Genomic DNA, 27,900 nt, shown 5'->3' on the forward strand with positions numbered 1-27,900 from the left:
ATGTAGGAAATATAAATAGTCGCAAAAATCGTGTCCTTCCAACAGATGATCTGTGAGCGGACTGTGACTGGATATACAGGACATACAGCACAGCTTCATTAGCAGGTAGAGCGAGATACTATACAAACCAAATGCCCGTGTGAGGGAGACATTTAAAGCGTTCAAAACCTTCAATGTACACCTGTCCAACATCCTCCTAAAGACTGCATTTAGACTCCACACACGCAACCTGCTGCACGCCACACACACACACACACACACACACACTGTACCCCAAAGAGTCACACCGAGAGCTCAGAGAGAGATCACACGTCAGTCGGGAGGAGGAGCAGGAAGAGGAGGAGGAGGAAGAGTAGGAGGAGGAGGAAGAGCAGGAGGAGGAGGAGGAGGAGCAGGAGGAGGAGGAGGAGGAGGAATGTAGTTTGATCTGTAGTTGTCTGTCCGTTAGCCTTCATGAACGTAGCCTGAGTGAGTTCTGTAGGAGAGCCAGCTCCCTGTGACTGAAACTACAACTGAAAACAAGATGCACGAGTTAAAGGAGCAGTTCAACATTTATAAACACCTCCTCTCCTCCTCTGCTCCTCTCTGAGAGTCACATGATCACACTGACACCACCTTTGTGTCTGTATGCTAAACACAACGCTACAGCCAGCAGCAGATTAGCTTAACTTAGTATAACATGCCAAAACAGCTGTTAGCTTAGCATAATGACTGGAAAGTGGGGGGAAATTGCTATTTTAGCTTTTAGCTTAGCATAATAAATGGAAAGAGCAAGTTTAGCTTAGCACAAAGGCTTGAAACAGGGAAAAGGCTAGCTAAGTTTAGCATGTGAAAAGGGGGAAACAGCTAGCTTAGCTTTGTCCAAAGCTACACTGTCCTACCGCACAGAGAAACAAACATGTTAGTCATTGAGCTAAGCTAAGCTAATCTGAGCGCTCAGACAGGAAGACGAGATGTGTTGAACTGTTCCTTTAACTGTGTTGAAACTTATCCCACAAACCCACACTGACCACACACACACACACACACACACACACACACACACACTGACCACACACACACACTGACCACACACACACACACTGACCACACACACACACTGACCACACACACACACACACTGACCACACACACACACTGACCACACACACACACACACTGACCACACACACACACTGACCACACACACACACACACTGACCACACACACACACACACACACACACACACACACTGACCACACACACACACACACACACACACACACACACTGACCACACACACACACTGACCACACACACACACAAACCCACACTGACCACACACACACACTGACCACACACACACACACACACACACACACACTGACCACACACACACACACACACACACACTGACCACACACACACACACTGACCACACACACACACACACACACACACACTGACCACACACACACACACACACACACACACTGACCACACACACACACACACACACACACACACACTGACCACACACACACACACACACACACACTGACCACACACACACACACACACTGACCACACACACACACACACACACACACTGACCACACACACACTGACCACACACACACACACACACACACACACACACACACACACACACACACACACACACTGACCACACACACACACACACACACACACACTGACCACACACACACTGACCACACACACACACACACACACACTGACCACACACACACACACACACACTGACCACACACACACACTGACCACACACACACACACTGACCACACACACTGACCACACACACTGACCACACACACACACACACACACACACACACACACTGACCACACACACACACACACACACACACTGACCACACACACACACACACGAAAGTTTAAATGAAAACGTACCAAACTATAAAAACAAGCGGCCGAGCCGACGCCGCGAGCCTCAGCTGAGCCGACAGCAGACAAGAGATCAGATCTCATGCTGAACAGATGAGACTGTGAAGCACCTGTTCAGGTACAGCTGAGTCAGCTCCTCACAGGCTGAAACAGTGACCCAGAGCCTGGCTGCAGACCTGCACATTATCCAGCTTTACACAGACGATAAACATTATTATTGTTTGAATTATAAAAACACCTTTGAATGTGATTTAAACTCAGAGACATTTCGCTCTTCACATCGCGCTCCTGCTGAGCACCGCACTCTTCCTCTTTGCGGCTCTGAAACAGCAGCGTTACTGGCGTCAGTCAGAATTCAGAACATTTATTGAGTCGGTTCCTGTTCTGAAGAAGGAACCAGACGGTGTTTGGGGGCGAATAAATGATGGTACCTGATCAGTGCATGAGGGGTACTTAACACCTTTGAGGCTTCTCTGATCGTGGAGTTGGATTTGAAAAAATTCTACAATTCACCAAGTTTGATCTTTAATTCTATTAAAGTGAACTCCACCGACTGTCCACTCAGCAGGTGTTTCCAGGTGTTGGGCAGTACGACGTCCACGTGTTTGAAAAGCAGTATAAAGGGCCATTCATTTCCTCAAGTGATGTCACATGAGTCAGAGTGGTTTGGGCTGAAGACTACTGGTTTAAAAAAAATGCAACTGAAACAATTTGAGTTGCATTGTGGGTAATGTAGGTAGATAACTGTAGTTCTGCTGCATCGATTAGGATCATGTCTGTTTTTTTCACACGACGGCCATTTGCCTTTTAGGTCCAGCTCAGGTGTGAAGTGTCATACTGCTACACGCACGCACGCACACACACGCACACACACACACGCACACACACGCACACACACACACACGCACACACACGCACGCACACACACACACGCACACACACACACACACACACGCACACACACGCACACACACACACACGCACGCACACACCACTACTTCTCCATCCATCAGCCACTGAAGAGACAAGAGATAATCACAAGCTAACGTTATAAAGAAGCTAATGTTAGCATTCAACCACTTCACAGCTATCAACAGTGTGATTGTGTTACAAGACCAGGAAGCAGGAAACAGCCTTGAACGTAGCACGACAACGTTTTAACATTGGAGTTTCCCTGAGAGAGACATCGGAGGAAAATGGCCATCGTGTAATTTTCTGTCCTGACAGAGCTGAACTGGAGGAAGCTAATGTAGCTTATTAGCTGTGGGTTAGCATCCAGTTTTATTGTAGCTCATCTGTCAGAGTCGGAGGACATCTTACCAACGCTGCGCTTAAAAGACTGATCATGTTAGCCTCGCACATGTCAACAAACTGATGCCTGAGTGGCTGCTAACGTGTCAGTGCTAGCGCTCCCCTGCTAACATGTCCTGCGAACGCGTCACTGCTAACGCTCCCCTGCTAACGTGTCACTGCTAACGTGTCACTGCTAACGCTCCCCTGCTAACGCGTCACTGCTAACGCTCCCCTGCTAACGTGTCACTGCTAACGTGTCACTGCTAACGCTCCCCTGCTAACGTGTCACTGCTAACGCTCCTCTGCTGGCAGATACATCCAAATACAAATCATTAGTACATTAAACATCAGATTGAGCTCATGTTATAGCTGCTGTTTGGGAACAACCATCTACAAATACATTGAAAAGCTAAAGATGCTACTTTAGCCTCTTAGCTGGTCTGGCTATGAAGTTAGCACTGAAGCTAACCTTGATTAATTCATGAACATCCAGGTGTGTTCTTGTTCCTCCCATTCTGCTAACATCACATGAATCCAGCAGAACACAGCTTCTTAAACAGTGGAGGCGGATTCTGCTGCTAATGAACGAGCTAACGAGGTTGCTTACCGAAGGATTAAGTTCTCTGACCCTGTGTCAGGTGTGAGCAGGCCTGTGTGGGATGTGGTCTGAAATCAGAGGAGTTCACTTCAATAAAAAGCTGTAAGTTAATGTGCAGTCTAAAACCAGGCGGCTGAATGAGCTTAAAACGACTCATCTCTTTCAAAAAGAAGTCAAAGTTAAAGTTCATGAGGACAAACTGAAGTTAAAACGACGCTGCAGGGGTCAGAATGAGCCACAACCATGAAACACCTCAGAGGAGGTGAGTGTGGAGGAGGAGTCCAGTTTGTGATCTGCAGTGGGCCGAGCACTCTGCCAGGAGGGACTCCTCATTTCAGCAGCGCCTTGTAGAGCGTTAGAGAGCGAGCGGTGGAGCGGTCCTGCTCCAGACAGAAGATGAAGTCCCTGAGGTTAACTCGTGTGATCCGCTGACGGAGCTGCTGGCGTGAGGAGGCCGCCGAGGAGGAGCCTGCACCCGAGCCTGAGGCCACCTGAAGGGAGAGACAGGAGGGTTAGACCCAGTGGGGGTGGGGGTATCAGGTTTCAGGGGGGCAAATATGAAGATCAACAAAGCACACATACAAATCCTGTTTCATCTCCACAGTTATGCGTTTCTGTACGTGTCAGGACTTCCAGTTTGAGCTCTTCAGTGTCTGAATCATTAATCAGAGCAGTAACACACTTGAATCCCTCAGTGAGTTCAGACCTGCAGGAGGATCACCACACCTTCAGTCTCAGGTGTGTCTGCAGCCTGAGGCCAGGTAACACCCGGGCCCTGCAGCTACTCCTCACACACAGCTCACAGACGCTGCTCCAACAAGCCCTCTTTCCCAACATTAAGCTAACAAAGTCTCTCTCTTCACACAGCAGCTTGCAGCGTCTCCTCCCATAATGCTGAGTGTCCCGAGGCGAGCTGAGCGGGCCTCTGAAAGAACCAGTGTTTTACCGAGAGCAGCTCCCTGAGTGAACCCTGAGCTGAGGACACGCTCTCTGAACACTGGCACAAAACCCGCTCACCTGACAGGAATTAAAAGAACAACGTGTGCAGCTGAAACATTCACCACTGAAGCACTGCTTTTTCAGGAAGCTCTGACTGAGGAGGTGGAGAGACAACAAGTGTCTATTTTCTGTAGGAGTTGAACCTGAAGGCAACACAATACCTAAGTCACAACTGCTTTTATTTTGGAGGGATTTCAGGCAAAGAGCTTTGGTCACTTCCTGCTTACAACCTTTCTGCTGCAGACAGACGAGAGGAAGAACGAGCTTCCTCAGTGCTGACTGACTGTGTCTGCTGCTCTGCGTCTTCATATCACTGATGATACGATCAAAGTGTTCTTATCAAACTGTTCATCGTGTCTCACAGACGCACGCTCACAAACTGTCTCCTGAAGACAGGCCACCAGGTGAAACACACCTTTAACACGATTAACCTCACAGCTTTCTGGGGTTTGAACATTGTTTGGTAAAAGTTAGTGCACGACTTTTTAATGCAGAAATGAGACATGTTAAACCACGACCCCAACAAAAGATCCTCCTGGCCAACAGGAAGTTGTTACTTTAAACCCTCAGTGGACTTCATGAGTCTGAATCAAGACCAGCTGCTGCTAACAACCATGCTAACAGCTAAGCAGCAACGATTCAAAGCAGCATCAACACATGAGCTTCACACATGCATAAATTACCCACAATGCCTCCTTCCTTAAGGAAAGGTGACACCACAGACAGATCTGACAGACGCTCAGACAGGGAGACGTGATGGGCGAGTTTGAGGTCCGTGTCTTTGTTCTGGACTGGAAGTGATGGTGGAGAATCAGCTCTGATGTTCTCCCTGATGTCTGATCCTGGAGACACGGTGCAGCTCCACCTGAGAGACAGGTGATAACAGCTGACCTTACTGAGGCCTGCTGTCTGAGCTCTCTGTGTGACTGAGACTAAAACAGTTAAGCAGGGCTCGTGTGTGTGTGTGTGTGTGTGTGTGTGTGTGTGTGTGTGTGTGTGTGTGTGTGTGTGTGTGCGTGCAGATAACTGTGCTGCTGCTCTGAGAGAAGAGCCTGCAGGCAGAGCTGACAGCACAGGATAGGAATGAAGCTCCAGGTCCACACAGGAACACAATCAGAGCATTATGAAGCCACACGGCCTGCAGGCAGGCAGGCAGGCAGGCACACACACACACACACACACACACACACACACACACACACACACACACATTAAATGTAAGATAAACACATCAGCCTGTGTGAGGCTGGTGGTGAGAGGGTTAGCTTCATGTCTTCACTCAGTCTGTTTCTGGTTCAGCCTCACAAACTTCGTCTTCCAGCACAAATGGTTTAGTGTTTGGAGCCTCTCTGTCTGACGGGCCCTCGGGCGGCTGCAGTACGCCCTTTAGCTCCCGACTGCAGGCCTGATCAGGCTTCAGATAGTCCCGCCCTCCCCAGCGCCCTGGGGCTGCAGCCTGTTATGAATACACGCTAGCAACGCAGGAGCTTTGTTATTCTGTGTGAAGGACACAACAAATAACCTGAGCTACCTTTCATCAGGTCAGCAGCACACTGACTGCGTCTGTGCAGGCTGCAGGCACGTGAAACACCTTTATATTAACACCTGTGTCATGGCGGAGCAACCAAAGTGATGGAGCACTAGAGAGAACAACATGGACACAATTAGTGACTCTGTTAACTTATCTCTTATCGCCATCAACCAGTGAACTGAGACACCAGGAGGGGACGCTAACAAGCAGCACTCATTTGTGTTAAACTGTCTCTGCCGCCCCCTAGTGGACAGTTTCTGTGACATTTGTGTCTTCTTAATCCTGGGCTCCATTTATACTTGATTTTGGGTCTAAATGTCTCACAGGTTACAGAGGTCTCCAGTAGATGTGTTCAGGCTGTAACGGCTGCAACATAATCCTTGATGGATCAAAGTGCACATTTTAAACACAAGCAGCTTTAGAGCAGCTGCTGTGTCCCGAGAGGTAAAATCAGTGTTTTTATCAATGGAGTCTGGTGTGTTTGCAGAGAGCGATGTAACGTCTGTTCGGATTCGGGTTAGGACTCTGTTCCACCTGATCAGAGGCTGATCCAGGGTCAGCTCTGAACTGCAGACTGTGCACACACAGAAACACTCTGCAGCTCTGACATCAGGCCAGCACATAGCTCACATTTCCCAGAGTTCATTGCCCCCCGTCTGAGGCTTAATCGACCCCCCCAAATGTTGGATTTCTCCGCAGGTCTCCCCCACCCCCTTCCACGCTGCTGCCTTTGTCTGGGTCTGCTGGGGGGCGTGCCTCGGGCGGGATGTGTGGGGAGAGAGCGAGAGAGAGAGCATGTGGGTGAGGGTGGGGCAAAGCACGAGGCAGGAAACCCCCCCAGGCTGTGAAACCTCCCCCCTCCTTCCCCTCCTCACCCCTCCAACACCCTGCCCCGGGCTCATTTCTGCAGAGCTGAAATCTATGGCTTCACCCCGGGGGAGGGAGGGAGGGGCAGAGAGAGAGAGAGAGAGGGGGAGGCACACCCACAACAAACCTCCAGGCAGACACTGACCCCCTTCACTCAACTGTGGTCACAGTCAGTGGATCAGAGAGTGACACACACACACACACACACACACACACAGTATCTGAGGTTTGATCTTCATAAACAAAGTGTTGAAAATCGTTAGCTTAGCATTAGCATTATCTATCAGGTCTCAGTCTCTGCAACTCTGAACAAAACCAGCTGATTCCTGGATGAAAGCTAACCTGTGGCTAACGTTAGCATGCCAGCTGAGAGCACAGGTGTAAATGAGATGATGAAAGGAGCAGAGAACGCGTACAGGTGCTGCTGTTCTTTGATTTCAGGTTTGAGCTTCAATAAAAAAACTGACCAAACATTCATCCATACAGAGTGTGAATGTGTGACTGAAAGACGGACGCATCAGAAGACCAGCTGCTGAACCTCTGACTGCTTCCATCTCACCTGTGAGCTCAGTGAGGTCAGAGTAACCTGTGAGTTGTGTTGCTCTCACCTCCGTCCCGGACGCTGACCCCCCCGGTGAGTCCAGCTTGCGTTTCTTGCGTGGCCCGATGGCGGCGAGCGCCGTGAGGTTGGCGTCTCGTTGTCTCATCTGAGCGAGCTCCTGCTGCTGCATCTGAGGACAAACACAGGACGCAGATTAAATACACACTTTGATTATCTTTAAACTTGTGTCTGTGACAGGTGAACCACGACATCACCTGTCACACCTGTTAGTGTTCTGTTTAACCTGTCAGTGCGCTGCAGGTTTGACCTGTGAATTCATTCATCAGTATGTTGCAAGTAAAGAACCTGCAGCCTGAGTGTGTGTGTGTGTGTGTGTGTGTGTGTGTGTGTGTGTGTGTGTGTGTGTGAGTGAGTGAGTGAGTGAGTGTGTGAGTGAGTGAGTGAGTGAGTGAGTGAGTGAGTGAGTGTGTGTGTGTGTGTGTGTGTGTGTGAGTGTGTGTGTGTGTGCGCGATACATAAACATCCACAGGTCACGCTCGAACAGCAGCTAACGGCTAAACACACTCAACTGTGTGCTCACATTTCTGAAGACCCCCACAGAGCGACAGCAGAGTGACGGGCTGCTTCTCAGGTCCCTTAAATTACATCCATGCTTCCTTCACTTGCATCTTAGTCCCTCCCACCAGAGAGGCAGGGAGAGACACGAGGAAACCAGGAGAGGAGAGAGGAAACCAGGAGAGGAGAGAGGAAACCAGGAGAGACGCGAGGAAACCAAGAGAGGAGAGAGGAAACCAGGAGAGGAGAGAGGAATCCAGGAGAGGAGAGAGGAAACCAGGAGAGACGCGAGGAAACCAAGAGAGGAGAGAGGAAACCAAGAGAGACGCGAGGAAACCAGGAGAGGAGAGAGGAAACCAGGAGGGATATGAGGAAACAAAGAGAGGAGAGAGGAAACCAGTAGAGGAGAGAGGAAACCAGGAGAGACGCGAGGAAACCAAGAGAGGAGAGAGGAAACCAGTAGAGACGCGAGGAAACCAAGAGAGGAGAGAGGAAACCAGGAGAGACGCGAGGAAACCAAGAGAGGAGAGAGGAAACCAGGAGAGGAGAGAGGAATCCAGGAGAGGAGAGAGGAAACCAGGAGAGACGCGAGGAAACCAAGAGAGGAGAGAGGAAACCAAGAGAGACGCGAGGAAACCAGGAGAGGAGAGAGGAAACCAGGAGGGATATGAGGAAACAAAGAGAGGAGAGAGGAAACCAGTAGAGGAGAGAGGAAACCAGGAGAGACGCGAGGAAACCAAGAGAGGAGAGAGGAAACCAGCAGAGGCGAGAGGAAAGCAGGAGAGGAGAGAGGAAACCAGGAGAGATAAGAGGAAACCAGGAGAGGAGAGAGGAAACCAGGAGGGATATGAGGAAACAAAGAGAGGAGAGAGGAAAACCAGGAGAGATACGAGGAAACAAAGAGAGGAGAGAGGAAACCAGGAGAGGAGAGAGGAAACCAGGAGAGATGCGAGGAAACCAAGAGAGGAGAGAGGAAACCAGTAGAGACGCGAGGAAACCAAGAGAGGAGAGAGGAAACCAGGAGAGATAAGAGGAAACCAAGAGAGGAGAGAGGAAACCAGGAGAGACGTGAGGAAACCAAGAGAGAAGAGAGGAAACCAGGAGAGGAGAGAGGAAACCAGGAGAGACGTGAGGAAACCAGGAGAGGAGAGAGGAAACCAGGAGAGACGCGAGGAAACCAGGAGAGGAGAGAGGAAACCAGGAGAGATACGAGGAAACAAAGAGAGGAGAGAGGAAACCAGGAGAGGAGAGAGGAAACCAGGAGAGATGCGAGGAAACCAAGAGAGGAGAGAGGAAACCAGGAGAGGAGAGAGGAAACCAGAAGAGGAGAGAGGAAACCAGGAGAGGAGAGAGGAAACCAGGAGACGCGAGGAAACCAAGAGAGGAGAGAGGAAACCAGGAGAGACGCGAGGAAACCAAGAGAGGAGAGAGGAAACCAGGAGAGATACGAGGAAACAAAGAGAGGAGAGAGGAAACCAGGAGAGATGCGAGGAAACCAAGAGAGGAGAGAGGAAACCAGGAGAGATGCGAGGAAACCAGGAGAGGAGAGAGGAAACCAGTAGAGACGCGAAGAAACAAAGAGAGGAGAGAGGAAACCAGGAGAGGAGAGAGGAAACCAGTAGAGACGCGAGGAAACCAAGAGAGGAGAGAGGAAACCAGGAGAGACGCGAGGAAACCAAGAGAGGAGAGAGGAAACCAGGAGAGGAGAGAGGAATCCAGGAGAGGAGAGAGGAAACCAGGAGAGACGCGAGGAAACCAAGAGAGGAGAGAGGAAACCAAGAGAGACGCGAGGAAACCAGGAGAGGAGAGAGGAAACCAGGAGGGATATGAGGAAACAAAGAGAGGAGAGAGGAAACCAGTAGAGGAGAGAGGAAACCAGGAGAGACGCGAGGAAACCAAGAGAGGAGAGAGGAAACCAGGAGAGACGTGAGGAAACCAAGAGAGAAGAGAGGAAACCAGGAGAGGAGAGAGGAAACCAGGAGAGACGTGAGGAAACCAGGAGAGGAGAGAGGAAACCAGGAGAGACGCGAGGAAACCAGGAGAGGAGAGAGGAAACCAGGAGAGATACGAGGAAACAAAGAGAGGAGAGAGGAAACCAGGAGAGGAGAGAGGAAACCAGGAGAGATGCGAGGAAACCAAGAGAGGAGAGAGGAAACCAGGAGAGGAGAGAGGAAACCAGAAGAGGAGAGAGGAAACCAGGAGAGGAGAGAGGAAACCAGGAGACGCGAGGAAACCAAGAGAGGAGAGAGGAAACCAGGAGAGACGCGAGGAAACCAAGAGAGGAGAGAGGAAACCAGGAGAGATACGAGGAAACAAAGAGAGGAGAGAGGAAACCAGGAGAGATGCGAGGAAACCAAGAGAGGAGAGAGGAAACCAGGAGAGATGCGAGGAAACCAGGAGAGGAGAGAGGAAACCAGTAGAGACGCGAAGAAACAAAGAGAGGAGAGAGGAAACCAGGAGAGGAGAGAGGAAACCAGTAGAGACGCGAGGAAACCAAGAGAGGAGAGAGGAAACCAGGAGAGACGCGAGGAAACCAAGAGAGGAGAGAGGAAACCAGGAGAGGAGAGAGGAATCCAGGAGAGGAGAGAGGAAACCAGGAGAGACGCGAGGAAACCAAGAGAGGAGAGAGGAAACCAAGAGAGACGCGAGGAAACCAGGAGAGGAGAGAGGAAACCAGGAGGGATATGAGGAAACAAAGAGAGGAGAGAGGAAACCAGTAGAGGAGAGAGGAAACCAGGAGAGACGCGAGGAAACCAAGAGAGGAGAGAGGAAACCAGCAGAGGCGAGAGGAAAGCAGGAGAGGAGAGAGGAAACCAGGAGAGATAAGAGGAAACCAGGAGAGGAGAGAGGAAACCAGGAGGGATATGAGGAAACAAAGAGAGGAGAGAGGAAAACCAGGAGAGATACGAGGAAACAAAGAGAGGAGAGAGGAAACCAGGAGAGGAGAGAGGAAACCAGGAGAGATGCGAGGAAACCAAGAGAGGAGAGAGGAAACCAGTAGAGACGCGAGGAAACCAAGAGAGGAGAGAGGAAACCAGGAGAGATAAGAGGAAACCAAGAGAGGAGAGAGGAAACCAGGAGAGACGTGAGGAAACCAAGAGAGAAGAGAGGAAACCAGGAGAGGAGAGAGGAAACCAGGAGAGACGTGAGGAAACCAGGAGAGGAGAGAGGAAACCAGGAGAGACGCGAGGAAACCAGGAGAGGAGAGAGGAAACCAGGAGAGATACGAGGAAACAAAGAGAGGAGAGAGGAAACCAGGAGAGGAGAGAGGAAACCAGGAGAGATGCGAGGAAACCAAGAGAGGAGAGAGGAAACCAGGAGAGGAGAGAGGAAACCAGAAGAGGAGAGAGGAAACCAGGAGAGGAGAGAGGAAACCAGGAGACGCGAGGAAACCAAGAGAGGAGAGAGGAAACCAGGAGAGACGCGAGGAAACCAAGAGAGGAGAGAGGAAACCAGGAGAGATACGAGGAAACAAAGAGAGGAGAGAGGAAACCAGGAGAGGAGAGAGGAAACCAGGAGAGATGCGAGGAAACCAAGAGAGGAGAGAGGAAACCAGGAGAGATGCGAGGAAACCAGGAGAGGAGAGAGGAAACCAGTAGAGACGCGAAGAAACAAAGAGAGGAGAGAGGAAACCAGGAGAGGAGAGAGGAAACCAGGAGAGACGCGAGGAAACCAAGAGAAGAGAGAGGAAACCACGAGAGGAGAGAGGAAACCAGCAGAGGCGAGAGGAAACCAGGAGAGGAGAGAGGAAAACAGCAGAGGAGAGAGGAAACCAGGAGAGACGCTAGGAAACAAAGAGAGGAGAGAGGAAAACAGCAGAGACGTGAGGAAACCAGGAGAGGAGAGAGGAAACCAGGAGAGACGCGAGGAAACCAAGAGAGGAGAGAGGAAACCAAGAGAGACGCGAGGAAACCAGGAGAGGAGAGAGGAAACCAGGAGGGATATGAGGAAACAAAGAGAGGAGAGAGGAAACCAGTAGAGGAGAGAGGAAACCAGGAGAGACGCGAGGAAACCAAGAGAGGAGAGAGGAAACCAGCAGAGGCGAGAGGAAAGCAGGAGAGGAGAGAGGAAACCAGGAGAGACGCGAGGAAACCAGGAGAGACGCGAGGAAACAAAGAGAGGAGAGAGGAAACCAGGAGAGGAGAGAGGAAACCAGGAGAGACGCGAGGAAACCAGGAGAGGAGAGAGGAAACCAGGAGGGATATGAGGAAACAAAGAGAGGAGAGAGGAAAACCAGGAGAGATACGAGGAAACAAAGAGAGGAGAGAGGAAACCAGGAGAGGAGAGAGGAAACCAGGAGAGATGCGAGGAAACCAAGAGAGGAGAGAGGAAACCAGTAGAGACGCGAGGAAACCAAGAGAGGAGAGAGGAAACCAGGAGAGATGAGAGGAAACCAAGAGAGGAGAGAGGAAACCAGGAGAGACGTGAGGAAACCAAGAGAGAAGAGAGGAAACCAGGAGAGGAGAGAGGAAACCAGGAGAGACGTGAGGAAACCAGGAGAGGAGAGAGGAAACCAGGAGAGGAGAGAGGAAAACAGCAGAGGAGAGAGGAAACCAGGAGAGACGCTAGGAAACAAAGAGAGGAGAGAGGAAAACAGCAGAGACGTGAGGAAACCAGGAGAGGAGAGAGGAAACCAGGAGAGACGCGAGGAAACCAAGAGAGGAGAGAGGAAACCAGGAGAGACGTGAGGAAACCAAGAGAGGAGAGAGGAAACCAGGAGAGACGTGAGGAAACCAAGAGAGGAGAGAGGAAACCAGGAGAGACGCGAGGAAACCAAGAGAGGAGAGAGGAAACCAGGAGAGATGCGAGGAAACCAGGAGAGGAGAGAGGAAACCAGTAGAGACGCGAAGAAACAAAGAGAGGAGAGAGGAAACCAGGAGAGGAGAGAGGAAACCAGGAGAGACGCGAGGAAACCAGGAGAGGAGAGAGGAAACCAGGAGGGATATGAGGAAACAAAGAGAGGAGAGAGGAAAACCAGGAGAGATACGAGGAAACAAAGAGAGGAGAGAGGAAACCAGGAGAGGAGAGAGGAAACCAGGAGAGATGCGAGGAAACCAAGAGAGGAGAGAGGAAACCAGTAGAGACGCGAGGAAACCAAGAGAGGAGAGAGGAAACCAGGAGAGATGAGAGGAAACCAAGAGAGGAGAGAGGAAACCAGGAGAGACGTGAGGAAACCAAGAGAGAAGAGAGGAAACCAGGAGAGGAGAGAGGAAACCAGGAGAGACGTGAGGAAACCAGGAGAGGAGAGAGGAAACCAGGAGAGGAGAGAGGAAAACAGCAGAGGAGAGAGGAAACCAGGAGAGACGCTAGGAAACAAAGAGAGGAGAGAGGAAAACAGCAGAGACGTGAGGAAACCAGGAGAGGAGAGAGGAAACCAGGAGAGACGCGAGGAAACCAAGAGAGGAGAGAGGAAACCAGGAGAGACGTGAGGAAACCAAGAGAGGAGAGAGGAAACCAGGAGAGACGTGAGGAAACCAAGAGAGGAGAGAGGAAACCAGGAGAGACGTGAGGAAACCAAGAGAGGAGAGAGGAAACCAGGAGAGACGCGAGGAAACCAGGAGAGGAGAGAGGAATCCAGGAGAGGAGAGAGGAAACCAGCAGAGGAGAGAGGAAACCAGCAGAGGCGAGAGGAAAGCAGGAGAGACGCGAGGAAACAAAGAGAGGAGAGAGGAAACCAGGAGAGGAGAGAGGAAACCAGGAGAGACGCGAGGAAACAAAGAGAGGAGAGAGGAAACCAGGAGAGGAGAGAGGAAACCAGGAGAGACGCGAGGAAACCAAGAGAGGAGAGAGGAAACCAGGAGAGGAGAGAGGAAACCAGGAGAGATGCGAGGAAACCAAGAGAGGAGAGAGGAAACCAGGAGAGATGCGAGGAAACCAGGAGAGGAGAGGAGAGAGGAAACCAGGAGAGACGCGAGGAAACCAGGAGAGGAGAGAGGAAACCAGGAGGGATATGAGGAAACAAAGAGAGGAGAGAGGAAACCAGGAGAGACGCGAGGAAACAAAGAGAGGAGAGAGGAAACCAGGAGAGATACGAGGAAACAAAGAGAGGAGAGAGGAAACCAGGAGAGACGCGAGGAAACCAAGAGAGGAGAGAGGAAACCAGGAGAGGAGAGAGGAAACCAGCAGAGGAGAGAGGAAACCAGGAGAGGAGAGAGGAAACCAGGAGAGACGCGAGGAAACCAGGAGAGGAGAGAGGAAACCAGGAGGGATATGAGGAAACAAAGAGAGGAGAGAGGAAACCAGGAGAGGAGAGAGGAAACCAGGAGAGACGCAAGGAAACAAAGAGAGGAGAGAGGAAACCAGGAGAGGAGAGAGGAAACCAGGAGAGACGCGAGGAAACAAAGAGAGGAGAGAGGAAACCAGGAGAGGAGAGAGGAAACCAGGAGAGATGCGAGGAAACCAAGAGAGGAGAGAGGAAACCAGGAGAGATGCGAGGAAACCAGGAGAGGAGAGAGGAAACCAGGAGAGGAGAGAGGAAACCAGGAGAGACGCGAGGAAACCAGGAGAGGAGAGAGGAAACCAGGAGAGACGCGAGGAAACCAAGAGAGGAGAGAGGAAACCAGCAGAGGCGAGAGGAAAGCAGGAGAGGAGAGAGGAAACCAGGAGAGGAGAGAGGAAACCAGGAGAGACGCGAGGAAACAAAGAGAGGAGAGAGGAAACCAGGAGAGGAGAGAGGAAACCAGGAGAGACGCGAGGAAACCAGGAGAGGAGAGAGGAAACCAGGAGGGATATGAGGAAACAAAGAGAGGAGAGAGGAAAACCAGGAGAGATACGAGGAAACAAAGAGAGGAGAGAGGAAACCAGGAGAGGAGAGAGGAAACCAGGAGAGATGCGAGGAAACCAAGAGAGGAGAGAGGAAACCAGTAGAGACGCGAGGAAACCAAGAGAGGAGAGAGGAAACCAGTAGAGACGCGAGGAAACCAAGAGAGGAGAGAGGAAACCAGGAGAGACGTGAGGAAACCAAGAGAGAAGAGAGGAAACCAGGAGAGGAGAGAGGAAACCAGGAGAGACGTGAGGAAACCAGGAGATGAGAGAGGAAACCAGGAGAGACGCGAGGAAGCCAGGAGAGGAGAGAGGAAACCAGGAGGGATATGAGGAAACAAAGAGAGGAGACCAGGAGAGGAGAGAGGAAACCAGGAGAGATACGAGGAAACAAAGCGAGGAGACCAGGAGAGGAGAGAGGAAACCAGGAGAGGAGAGAGGAAACCAGCAGAGGAGAGAGGAAACCAGGAGAGACGCGAGGAAACCAGGAGAGGAGAGAGGAAACGAGGGAATGTTTTTTCAGCTCAGCTGATCACCGCTGGATCAGCTGACGCCGTCATCACAAACGGACGTCGCAGCACGTGACGCTTCATCGGAAAGGACGTCTCATGTCTCTTAAAAAACATTCACTGGTTTCCTCTCTCCTCTCCTGGTTTCCTCTCTCCTCTCTTGGTTTCCTCTCTCCTCTCCTGGTTTCCTCTCTCCTCTCTTGGTTTCCTCGCGTCTCTCCATGTATCTCTGGTGGGAGGGACTAAGACGCAAGTGAAAGACGCAAGTGAAGGTAGCATGGATGCAATTTAAGAGACATGAGAAGCAGCCTCAGTCTTCCCCCCTCAGGCCTCAGCACAGGGGCTCATGGGTAATGACCTCTGACCTTTGCTGGCCCGGGGCCTGCCTGAGGCAGCAGGCAGACAGAACTCCACATGGGGGGGGTGGGCGGCTGGGGTCATGTATAAATATAAAGAGGGGGGTGTGTGTGTGTGTGTGTGTGTGTGTAAAGTTGGCATGAACAGAAATGGGACGCTACCCACCCTGCTGGGTTCAATGTTTATATCTGAATAACTCAACACTTCCTGTTTCAGATTTCTGTCTAAAATTTAAAGTTTGAACTGAAACACAACAAAACATTTAATTATTGATGAACATGCTAACAGAGAGCGCGCTGACAGCAGCTTCACACAGGTACATGACCCAGGTGTGACACTCTGACGCTAATCGCTCTGTGATGCTGCACTCAGATCACACACTGTATAAAAACATGGCCCACATGACAGCTCAACCCTCTCTGTCGCCCCCTGCTGCCTGGCTGCAGTATAGGCCATAAAGCCCGCCTCCTCCATGTTAACAGATGGGACATGAGTCAATAGTTAGTTATAGTTAGTTCTTATCATGCTGATTTATGTCACAGAGTTCAGGAAAACAGGACACACTGAGGATCAGGTGATGACAGGTATTTAAATGGACACGCACGCACGCACACACACTAGCCGTACCTCTTTAGCCTTCTGCTTCAGACGAGCCTGCTCTGGATCTTCTTGTCTGGCTCGACTCTGCAGGTGAAACACAAACATGAAATTCATGTGAAAACATGTAAACACCAGTTGTCTGCTCACCGCTCAGAGATCTGCGCCTACGGTGGATTTAACAAGTTTAACATCACCATAACATTAACAGAGGCCGTATAAAGGAGATCCACATGCAGCAGAGTCGCAGGTGAGTTAGAACGTTCTCTTCCTGGTTGAGACGGAGCTGCAGAGACAAACACAGCAGTACCTTGGCAGCCTTCAGCAGGATCTCTCTCTCCTGCTCGTCTTTCCTCTGTTTCTCCATCCGCTCCAACTGCTCAAAGAAACGCAGCTGAGAGCGAACGTCCGACGTCTGCTCGTGGTGCTCTTCATCCTGGGGGGTGAAGAGAGGGACAAAGATATAAGACATTATACTTCTTTCACATCCATGTGTGTGTGTGTGCGTGTGCGTGTGCGTGTGTGTGTGTGTGTGTGTGTGTGTGCGCGTGCATGTCTTCTTGCCTTCCCCCCGTCCGTGCGGTGCTGAGCGACGGCTGACACCTTCTCCAGCAGGGAGCGAAGTCTGCACTGGGTGGCGTGGGAGATGAAGTTCACCACCTCCAGAGGAACCTCACTCACACCTAGCTTCTTAGCTGAGGAGACAGAACAACAGGATCAGAGGGAAGGACAGAGGACGACCTATGACCTCTGAGTCACATTACATCACTGATCCATATGAGAACAGTTTGTTACACATTTTAAACATTCAGTGCTTTACACGAGAGCTTCTGCAGGTGTGATGAGTCCGACAAAACACAAGGTGCTGTCCAGGAGAACATCGTCTGTAAGGACACCTGAACTCTGACCTCCTCGGTCTCTTCATCAGGTCATTTTACTGTGTCCAAAACCACCTGCACAACTGATGACACTAACATAAGCGTACCTGTGTGCAGGATGTTAGCAGTGACAGGTGAGCGTACCTGTGTGCAGTATGTTAGCAGTGACAGGTGAGCGTACCTGTGTGCAGGATGTTAGCAGTGACAGGTGAGCGTACCTGTGTGCAGGATGTTAGCAGTGACAGGTGAGCGTACCTGTGTCCAGGATGTTAGCAGTGACAGGTGAGCGTACCTGTGTCCAGGATGCGGCGGTGCAGCAGGCCGGTGGGCAGGAAGGACTCGTCTTTACAGGACCGAATCTTTGTGCCGACAAGCTCCGAGCTGGTTGCTAGGATACGGGCATTTTCCTCGTTAAGGTTGACACCGGCCATGGACGCCACGTCGTTAATGTCGTCGTCATCTCTGAGGTTTAAACAACAAACATTCTTTATTAACACTAGTACAGACACGTGGAGCTCAGGAGACAGCAGATGTTCTGTGTTACCGTCTCTGAAGGACTCTGCATGTTTCTAGTTACATCTTTAAGTTGTGCTGAGTTCACTGAGTCTCTCACCATGTTTAACAGTAATTCTTTAAACCTGAGATTTATTGTTTATTTTACACTTATTAGGTCTAAATGTTAAACAGGTAACAAAGAGTCGGTGTGTGAAACAGGCTGTAGTGGCTGCAACATAATCCTTGATGGGTCAAAGGTCGTCCACTAAAAGTTCTTGTTGTTTCCACTGACAGGCTCAGATTGTTCTTCTAAGTGTGTGACAACATGACAGAAAGGATCCCTACAGAGATAGACCTTTTTGTTACAGAGGAAGATGATTGTTTTAACCACACACAGACGTTACATCGCTCTCTGCACACACACCAGACTCCATTCAGAAAAACACTGATTTAAGCTCACAGGACACAGGAGCTGCTGCCCGTCTGCCTTGATCTGTTACTTTTCAAAGTCTCACAATAACACACACAAAATGACCGTTCAAGGTGGTGGCAGTTGTGTTCTGTGAGGTTAAATCACTGTTTTTGACAATGGAGTCTGGTGTGTTTGCAGAGAGCGATGTAACAGCTTGTTTCCAAATCTTTCAGCACCTTTTCTGTCAGATAAAAATAAGTGCAAACATCACAAACAATAAGTGCAAAACAACGTTTTAAAATATATTTAAATGACTGTATAGTTTAGGATCAGAGCTCTGTGGGTATGATACCTGCAGTGACAGCTCTCCTGTGTGTGTGTGTGTGTGTGTGTGTGTGTGTGTGGACAGATGGTTGGTCACGCATCATGAGATCAACTCACACAGGCTGCACTGAGATCCATCTGGACCTCAGCTCAAACTCTGCAGCTCAGTGTGCACATGCTGCCCCCGCCTGGCTGCCCTGTGAACTGCATGCCTACGTTACAGGTCCGCAGGAGGTCTCAGGGCACAATGTGTCTCATAATCTTTGTTGTTATAACTTACACTGAACATGTCGTCTATGTTTCCACACTGATGATCAACATTTCACGATACTGAATTCAGAATTATGAGAACATGTCTCATTAGTCATTCATGATTTAATTCAGTGTATTCTTGTCATAAACTTCTCATTCAACAAAAATGGTTTAAATGTATTCTCCTGCTGTGTTTGAAGGCGAGTCAAATAAACCTGGGCTGCGTTCAGATCAACACAACGTTTATTTCAACAGAAACGTCACTGCTGATCACCCTGTTATACGAGCGCTCGGCTTTTAAATACTTATAAACGTCCCTGCTGATTGGCACACCTTTTCATGTTTTTTCAAGATTAGTCAGTGCAACATAAAATCCTGCCAATGCTGTTAGACTTTACCTGAAAGTCCCGCCCCCTGGGTCACTCAACTTCTTCTGATTGGCCTGAGCTGCCAGGGTAACAGGACTTTTTCCGATGATAGTTGTGGGTCCTCTTACAAGAGTTCCTGCAGAGTAAGACATGAAAGATGAGTCATCTGGGACACGACGTCTTTAACCAGGAGCTTTTTACAGTTCACACAGCCCGATGATCAAAAATGATAAAGTTTACAAAGTAAACAGCAGGTTCTGCTGGACTCACCTTGAGGTCTGAGAGTCTGACTGAAGACGACAGGTGAGCGGGTCTGTGCGGTCTGAACGCCGGCTCTGTTCACAGCCTGCACGAACACAAACATTAAAACATCAGTGATGAAGTTTCCCCGTCAGCTCCATGTTACAGGTGTGAACGTGCTGTTACCCCGTACCAGAGTGTTGGTGAGCGGCGGGTTGAGTCTGACGGTGCTGCTGGCGGGGCTGATGGGCAGCCGCGGTCTGATGGTGGCGGTGGTGACGGAGCCGGGGGCAGCAAGGGGGGGTGCGGAGGAGCTGGGGGTCACCAGAGACTGCTGACTGTTGAGCAGAGACTGACGGAGGGCGGGGAGGCTTTTCTGTGGAGTACGAACACATGTGGTGACAGTGGAAGAACTCTGATCCTTCCCTACAGTTCAAGTACACAAACTGTGTCCAGCAGAGGGCGCTCTGGCTCCATGTTCACATCCTGTCAGCCGCTCATGGAGCAGAGACTCACAGCTGAGCAGACGCTGGACTGTGTGTAAAATAATGTTGAATATTCTTCAATATTTTTGACCTTTCTGTCATTTTATGGTCAAACTCATTCGTCCAATGAATCACTGTTAGTGGGACTGTGCTGCACGAGCAGAGGCAGGACAGCAGGAGCGCTGTGTGTAGTCATAGTGCACGTACCTTGAGGAAGGGGATGAGGTAGGGCTGTGGGGACGACTTGAGCTCAGCCTGCAGCCGATTGGTGAACTCCTCAGGCTCAATCTTTGCATCCTGCGCACACACAGACACCAGTTACACTCCAGTTACACTCCAGTTACACCCCCTTTAAACTCCAGTTAGAGCCCAGCAACCCTCCAGATAAATTCCCATGTGGACACCAGTTACCCTCCAGCTAGACCCCCCCAGACACCAGCATAAACTCCAGTATAAACTCCAGTAAGAGCCCAGTATGAACCCTGTAAGAGCCCAGTATAAACTCCAGTATAAACTCCAGTATGAACCCAGTATGAACCCTGTAAGAGCCCAGTATAAACTCCAGTATAAACTCCAGTAAGAGCCCAGTATGAACCCTGTAAGAGCCCAGTATAAACTCCAGTATAAACTCCAGTAAGAGCCCAGTATAAACTCCAGTAAGAGCCCAGTATAAACTCCAGTATGAACTCCAGTATGAACCCAGTATGAACCCAGTATGAACCCAGTATGAACTCCAGTATGAACTCCAGTATAACCTCCAGTATAACCTCCAGTATAAACTCCAGTATGAACTCCAGTATAACCTCCAGTATAACCTCCAGTATAAACTCCAGTATAACCTCCAGTATAAACTCCAGTATAAACTCTAGTATAACCTCCAGTATAACCTCCAGTATAAACTCCAGTATGAACCCAGTATAAACTCCAGTATAACCTCCAGTATAACCTCCAGTATAAACTCCAGTATAACCTCCAGTATAACCTCCAGTATAAACTCCAGTATAACCTCCAGTATAACCTCCAGTATAAACTCCAGTATAAACTCCAGTAAGAGCCCAGTATGAACCCAGTATGAACTCCAGTATAAACCCAGTATAACCTCCAGTATAAACTCCAGTATAAACTCCAGTAAGAGCCCAGTATGAACCCAGTATGAACTCCAGTATGAACTCCAGTAAGAGCCCAGTATAAACTCCAGTATGAACCCAGTATGAACTCCAGTATAACCTCCAGTATAACCTCCAGTATAAACTCCAGTATAAACTCCAGTAAGAGCCCAGTATGAACCCAGTATGAACTCCAGTATGAACCCAGTATGAACCCAGTATGAACTCCAGTATGAACCCAGTATGAACTCCAGTATGAACTCCAGTATGAACCCAGTATAACCTCCAGTATAAACTCCAGTAAGAGCCCAGTATAAACTCCAGTATGAACCCAGTATAAACTCCAGTATGAACTCCAGTATAAACCCAGTATAAACCCAGTATAAACCCAGTATAAACCCAGTATAAACCCAGTATAAACTCCAGTATGAACCCAGTATAAACCCAGTATAAACCCAGTATAAACTCCAGTATGAACCCAGTATAAACCCAGTATAAACTCCAGTATGAACCCAGTATGAACCCAGTATGAACCCAGTATAAACTCCAGTATGAACTCCAGTATAAACCCAGTATGAACCCAGTATAAACCCAGTATAAACTCCAGTATGAACTCAAGTATGAACCCAGTATGAACCCAGTATAAACTCCAGTATAACCTCCAGTATAACCTCCAGTATAAACTCCAGTATGAACTCCAGTATAACCTCCAGTATAACCTCCAGTATAAACTCCAGTATAACCTCCAGTATAAACTCCAGTATAAACTCTAGTATAACCTCCAGTATAACCTCCAGTATAAACTCCAGTATGAACCCAGTATAAACTCCAGTATAACCTCCAGTATAACCTCCAGTATAAACTCCAGTATAACCTCCAGTATAAACTCCAGTATAAACTCCAGTATAACCTCCAGTATAACCTCCAGTATAAACTCCAGTATAACCTCCAGTATAACCTCCAGTATAACCTCCAGTATAAACTCCAGTATAAACTCCAGTATAAACTCCAGTAAGAGCCCAGTATGAACCCAGTATGAACTCCAGTATGAACTCCAGTAAGAGCCCAGTATAAACTCCAGTATGAACCCAGTATGAACTCCAGTATGAACTCCAGTATGAACCCAGTATGAACTCCAGTATAACCTCCAGTATAACCTCCAGTATAAACTCCAGTATAAACTCCAGTAAGAGCCCAGTATGAACCCAGTATGAACTCCAGTATGAACCCAGTATGAACCCAGTATGAACTCCAGTATGAACCCAGTATGAACTCCAGTATGAACTCCAGTATGAACCCAGTATAACCTCCAGTATAAACTCCAGTAAGAGCCCAGTATAAACTCCAGTATGAACCCAGTATAAACTCCAGTATGAACTCCAGTATAAACCCAGTATAAACCCAGTATAAACCCAGTATAAACCCAGTATAAACTCCAGTATGAACCCAGTATAAACCCAGTATAAACCCAGTATAAACTCCAGTATGAACTCCAGTATGAACCCAGTATGAACCCAGTATGAACCCAGTATAAACTCCAGTATGAACCCAGTATAAACCCAGTATAAACCCAGTATAAACTCCAGTATGAACCCAGTATAAACCCAGTATAAACCCAGTATAAACTCCAGTATGAACCCAGTATGAACCCAGTATAAACTCCAGTATGAACTCCAGTATGAACTCCAGTATAAACCCAGTATGAACCCAGTATAAACCCAGTATAAACTCCAGTATGAACTCCAGTATGAACTCCAGTATAAACCCAGTATAAACTCCAGTATGAACTCAAGTATGAACCCAGTATGAACCCAGTATAAACTCCAGTATAAACTCCAGTATGAACTCCAGTATAAACCCAGTATGAACCCAGTATAAACCCAGTATAAACTCCAGTATGAACTCCAGTATGAACTCCAGTATAAACCCAGTATAAACTCCAGTATGAACTCCAGTATGAACCCAGTATGAACCCAGTATAAACCCAGTATGAACCCAGTATGAACCCAGTATGAACCCAGTACAAACTGGGCGAGTGGAGCAGCCTACCAGCAGGTCCTGCACCAGGGCCTTCACATTCTTGGAGGTGTCGGGGGAGGGGGAGTTGTGGGACGCCAGCTTGATGAGCGTGGCGAGGAAGTTCTTGCATTTCTTCACGTTTTCTTGCATTTCCTGTTTGAGACGATGAAGACGATGAGTCAGACAGGTACGCACAGGTGTCACCCATTCTATTTATATAGATGTAACCGACCTGTGACACCACCGTGACTCTGTTAGCGGGCGTGGTGGTGGTGGCGGGCGGCGTGCTGGTCAGGGGGGTGGTCGGGACACCGGCAGGCTTGGCCCCAGGCGTCCCCCCTGCTGTGATCACGGTCTGGGCCTTCTGAGGGGGGGTCATCTTCACGGACACCGCTGCTCCGCCGGGGGCCACCGTGATGGCCTTCTGAGAGACGACAGTCACCGTCAGGGAGAGAAAGCACCGGACACAGCAGGTGTGACTTTACATACAGGTAACAGACAGTTACAGGTGAGATAACACAGATGACAGAGACATCAGGACTCACACCTGTCGGTGTGATCTGCAGGTATCCAGTGCTGATACCTGAGCAGTAAACCTCATCAGCATCAGTGAGCCAATCAGCACACACCATGGTTGTCCCAACATGAGAAACTGCTGCTGATTGGCTGTCAGATGTTTCAGGTCGTCCTCTCACTATGAGGAGCAGCTGGGGGGTCCATCACTGATCTCTGCCCTGAGTCTGATTGGCTGATGCAGCCTCATGCAGTGTCAGAGTATGAAACAGGAAACACTCACCTGTACTGTGGTGGTGGAGGGAGACTGAACCATTCTGGTCTGAGCGGGGGTGGCCAGACGGACGGTCTGAGGAGCCTGCAGACGACACGGGGGGAGAAAAGACAACGTTATGTAATAACAGGAAAGAAACAAGACTTATAAACCTGAGCCCTGATTTTACTGAAGTTCAGCTGCTAAACGACTCACAGGAACAAAGTGTGTGAGTGTCTGCAGTAGATGTGTTCGTCCTGCAGCAGTGAAACAGACTGTAATGGCTGCAACATAATCCTTGATGGGTCAAAGGTCGTCCACTAAAAGTTCTTGTTGTTTCCACTGACAGGCTCAGATTGTTATTCTAAGTGTGTGACAACATGACAGAAAGGATCCCTACAGAGATAGACCTTTTTGTTACAGAGGAAGAGGATTGTTTTAACCACACACAGACGTTACATCGCTCTCTGCACACACACCAGACTCCATTCAGAAAAACACTGATTTAAGCTCACAGGACACAGGATCAGTTTTGGATCTATCTAACACATGCACCAATCAGTGTTAGACCAGCAGTGGAGTCTGGTTTAAAGATACCAGAAACACCCTTTAAGGCTCACACAAGACCAGATCAAAAAATGATCAATTATAAACATTATTGATATTAAATTATCTTTAAGCTGCACCACACGTCTAAACCTCGGTGCTATAAAGTCTCTGACTGACGATCAGGAGGACGTCCTGCAGATAGATAGATGACTGTCCTCCTGGTGAGACCCTCAGACCCTGCTGGGTATCGGACTCACCGTGGACGCGGTGGAGACTCGGATGGTGGCCCCGGCGGTCGGTGTGGCCGGTCTCTGGGTGATGTTGGCCACCGTCTGACCCTGCTGCGTCTTGGCCTGAGCCTGGGCCAGAACCTGCTGAGGGACCATCACCAGTTGCCCCGTCTCCGTCCGGACCAGAACCATACCTGCAGGAGGAGGAAACAGCCGTCAGGACAGAAACACCTGAGACAACTAGAATCATACGTTTAAGTCACACCTGAAGGAAAACTATCAACTGTTCTTTTCTTCCTTCTTCATAATAAACTGAATCTCTGCTGGTTTGCAGCGATCGGTCGATAAAACAAGACGTCTGATGACATTTAGATTTAAGAAGTGGAAATTGTTTCCTGCCTGACATTTCATAAAATACTCACAGATTAACTGATTCATTAGCTGCAGCTGTTTGAATAAACTGAAGACTGACAGACTATTTTAAATATATCTGTGAGACTTTCTGACAGTCAAATCATCATTACTGTCATGTGTCATAAATAAAAACATCCAGTCTGAGAAACAGGAAGTATTTAAATAATAACTAAAGATCGTTTCCACGTCCGAGGAACAAAGAACTTCTCGTCCAAAAGAAAAGTTCCTTCTGCGGTCAAAGAGCCACAGAGATCAAATGATCCTGCTGATGTGTGAAGAAGAAACGGACCATATCCTGTACACAGCAACAACAGTCAGCTGGAGCGTCGGAGGACATGGATTTAAACCCTGCAGTGGAGACGGTGCTTCAAGGTTCCCCTGAAGTTCCTTAAAGGTTCCTTTAAGGTTCAAGTGGACAAAGTTCCCGTGTTGGAAATCTTTAATCTATCTTCCCTAACTGTTGTCACCACTTTGTCAGAGTTTGTCCCACAGGATGGTAAAAGAGAGTGAAGGACCTGTTTCATCCTTCATGTCCCATTAAAAAAATAAAGAGCTGCGACATCACTTCCTGCTGCTCTGAAGTTCTTCCTGAACCCACAAAAAGACTCCTCCAACATCTGGATGAACAAATATTCACATAAACAAGAGTTTAAAGAAGTTTCAAACAGACATGGAGGCTGGCTGTGACGTACAGAGGCGTCCTGGATGAGTGTTGTACGACATGAAGCACAACAGTTTCTACTTCACACACTTTGAGATTTAACACCCGCAGCTGGACTCGGGTCAAAGCTCGGACTGTGTCTGTGACAGCACGCTGAAGATTTATTCATCCACGTGTTGGAGGAGTGTTTGTGGATTCAGGAGGACCCTTCAGCAGCAGGAAGTGATGTCACAGCTCCCTCAGCAGGTGTTTCTCTCTGTGACACATGAGAGGTCAGACTGAGGCTGCAGATCTCTGGAAATGCACGAGAGGTAAGACAAAAGAGCCGTCAGGTGAGGTAGTGTATTTCTCACCTGGGGGCATGGTGAACCCGGGAGGCAGCTGGATGGTGGTCTGTTGCTGAGGCCGGACCGCCAGCGGGGGCTGAGGGGCCGCTGCTCGGGTAGAGGCGGTCACCAGCCCGGGCCTCTGCTGCTGGATGGAGGTGGCCACCACTGGAGTGCCTGGCGGCCTCACAAGGGCCACCGCAGGCTGACCCACCCCGTTCACCACAGGCTTCACCCCCCCAGCAGCCGCACTGGTCCCAGTCTGAGGCTGGCTGATGGGGGACTGGGCTGTAGCAGGGGGAGCGGGGGTACTGGTCAGGATGACCGAGCTTCCAGAGGCGGGCTGGCTGGGCAGCAGCATCTTAGTGTGCATCATAGGGGTGCTGTGGTTCAGGACCTGAGAGGAGGAGGCTGAGGGGGAGGGGGCACCCTGGACCACCAGCTGGGCACCTTTGGGGTCCACACCGTTCTGGGCCAGCGGGCTCGGGTGTCTCTGCAGAGCTCCAGCGGGAGCCGCCACTGAGGACTGAGGTCCGGGGAAACTGGGCTGAGAGGCCATGGAGGCGATGATCGTGGATCCCCCGGGACTGACAGTACTTATCACCGATCCGGTCCCTGCGGGTGGGGGGGCTGCGGGCGAGTTCACCAACTTTACGGCTCCGGCGCTACCGTTTAAACTTTGTAATCCGGGAGACGCGGTCCGTATCGCCTCCGCCGCGGGGGCAGTGTTGGTGCTGGGAGCCGCGCTCGGACCCAAGACCGCAGCCCGGGGGAAGCTAGCAGCCCCGGACTGAGTGCTCAAAGTTCCGGGTCCCGGTGCGGGGGAGATAGTCGGAGCAGCTCCAACTGTTTGTAGACCGGCTCCGGCGGGGATCACGGCCCCGGTGGCCACAGAGGAGGTAGAGGAAGTGAGGGTTTTACCGGAGAGCGGCTCATTAGCGCCGGGTTCCTGGTTTAACCCCGCTTTTGGATGCCCTTGTTGCGGCTGCTCCAGAGACCCCACTTGATCGCGCACTTTCCCTGAGAACTGAGTGACCGGCGGCGGAGCTGAGTCCCGTTTCCCGTCGGAATATGACGCCCCGGGAGCTTTTCGGTCGCCCAGTTGTGATTCCAGAGAGCCAACTAAGTCGCTAACTGCTTTCTCATCCACCTCATTGAAGAGCATGTCCTCCAGTGGGTCGGAGGCTCCCGCCATCTTTGATGTTGGACCGTTGTGCAAATCGTATCTTAGAATGTACGCATGCGCGGAGGATCCGTGTTGTTTTTGAGCATAGAACCGAATGAAGTAGATGTTATTCGTTGACCTGCAGTTAAAACTGACTGTAAACAGACTTTACCCTCAGCTGCGGTGTAGAGCTACCTGCCGAACTACTGAGAGATAGTTTCTTGTTTTATATAAAATCTGAGACAGCTTTTTCACGTGACGTTAAATATTGGCCAAATAAAATGTAAGTACTGGGCTCTCAACCACACCTCACGGTTTTCATCAATATTGAAACTACACATGAAACAATATGAGAATCACAAATACTTTATTTATCCCCAGAGGGAAATTCGGGAATATGTTTAGTAGTTGATTAAAAGAAGAGGAATTGGCAACTATTTTAACATCATCAAGATAAGGAGATAAGGAAGATAGATTACCTAAGGACTACCTGTTTATTTTACATTCTTAAATTAGTTTAAAACAAATTAAGAAATCTTAAGAAATCTTTAAATTATATATTTATAACATTAAATCCTATACTTTTTTTATAGCCAATTCAAGGCAACATCTCTAGAATGAAAAGAAATGATGGACTCTGAGAAACTGGGAC

General features: G+C 49.4%; 1 protein-coding gene across 1 annotated transcript; it reads right to left on the reverse strand.

Annotated features, from left to right (window-relative positions):
* Positions 1-1,905: 1,905 nt before the first annotated feature.
* LOC138612777 (transcription initiation factor TFIID subunit 4-like) lies at positions 1,906-27,278 on the reverse strand. The gene is made up of 15 exons (XM_069686216.1): positions 26,111-27,278; positions 24,710-24,876; positions 23,934-24,008; positions 23,370-23,561; positions 23,168-23,290; positions 20,220-20,309; positions 19,721-19,903; positions 19,558-19,633; positions 19,318-19,423; positions 17,729-17,898; positions 17,123-17,253; positions 16,869-16,994; positions 16,589-16,645; positions 7,825-7,947; positions 1,906-4,310 (listed from the first exon to the last, which is right to left on the reverse strand). The coding sequence occupies exons 1-15, from the start codon at positions 27,276-27,278 to the stop codon at positions 4,149-4,151; spliced, it is 2,949 nt and encodes a 982-aa protein (XP_069542317.1). The 3' UTR covers positions 1,906-4,148.
* Positions 27,279-27,900: the final 622 nt, after the last annotated feature.

This window comes from Semicossyphus pulcher, unplaced genomic scaffold (genome assembly GCF_022749685.1).
Source record: "Semicossyphus pulcher isolate SPU_LCO1_2020_fin unplaced genomic scaffold, fSemPul1.0.p SCAF_8, whole genome shotgun sequence".
In the NCBI taxonomy this organism is placed as follows: domain Eukaryota; kingdom Metazoa; phylum Chordata; class Actinopteri; order Labriformes; family Labridae; genus Semicossyphus; species Semicossyphus pulcher.

Bases quoted from the DNA above. Each gene is read 5' to 3' on its own strand.
- LOC138612777 (XM_069686216.1), bottom strand. From the start codon at position 27,278: ATGGCGGGAGCCTCCGACCCACTGGAGGACATGCTCTTCAATGAGGTG. The intron at 17,899-19,317 runs GTAAAGTCTAAC...TTTAAACCTCAG, and splicing joins CCAGGGGGCGGGACTTTCAG to AGATGACGACGACATTAACG. The intron at 16,995-17,122 runs GCAAGAAGACAT...TTCACCCCCCAG, and splicing joins ACCGCACGGACGGGGGGAAG to GATGAAGAGCACCACGAGCA.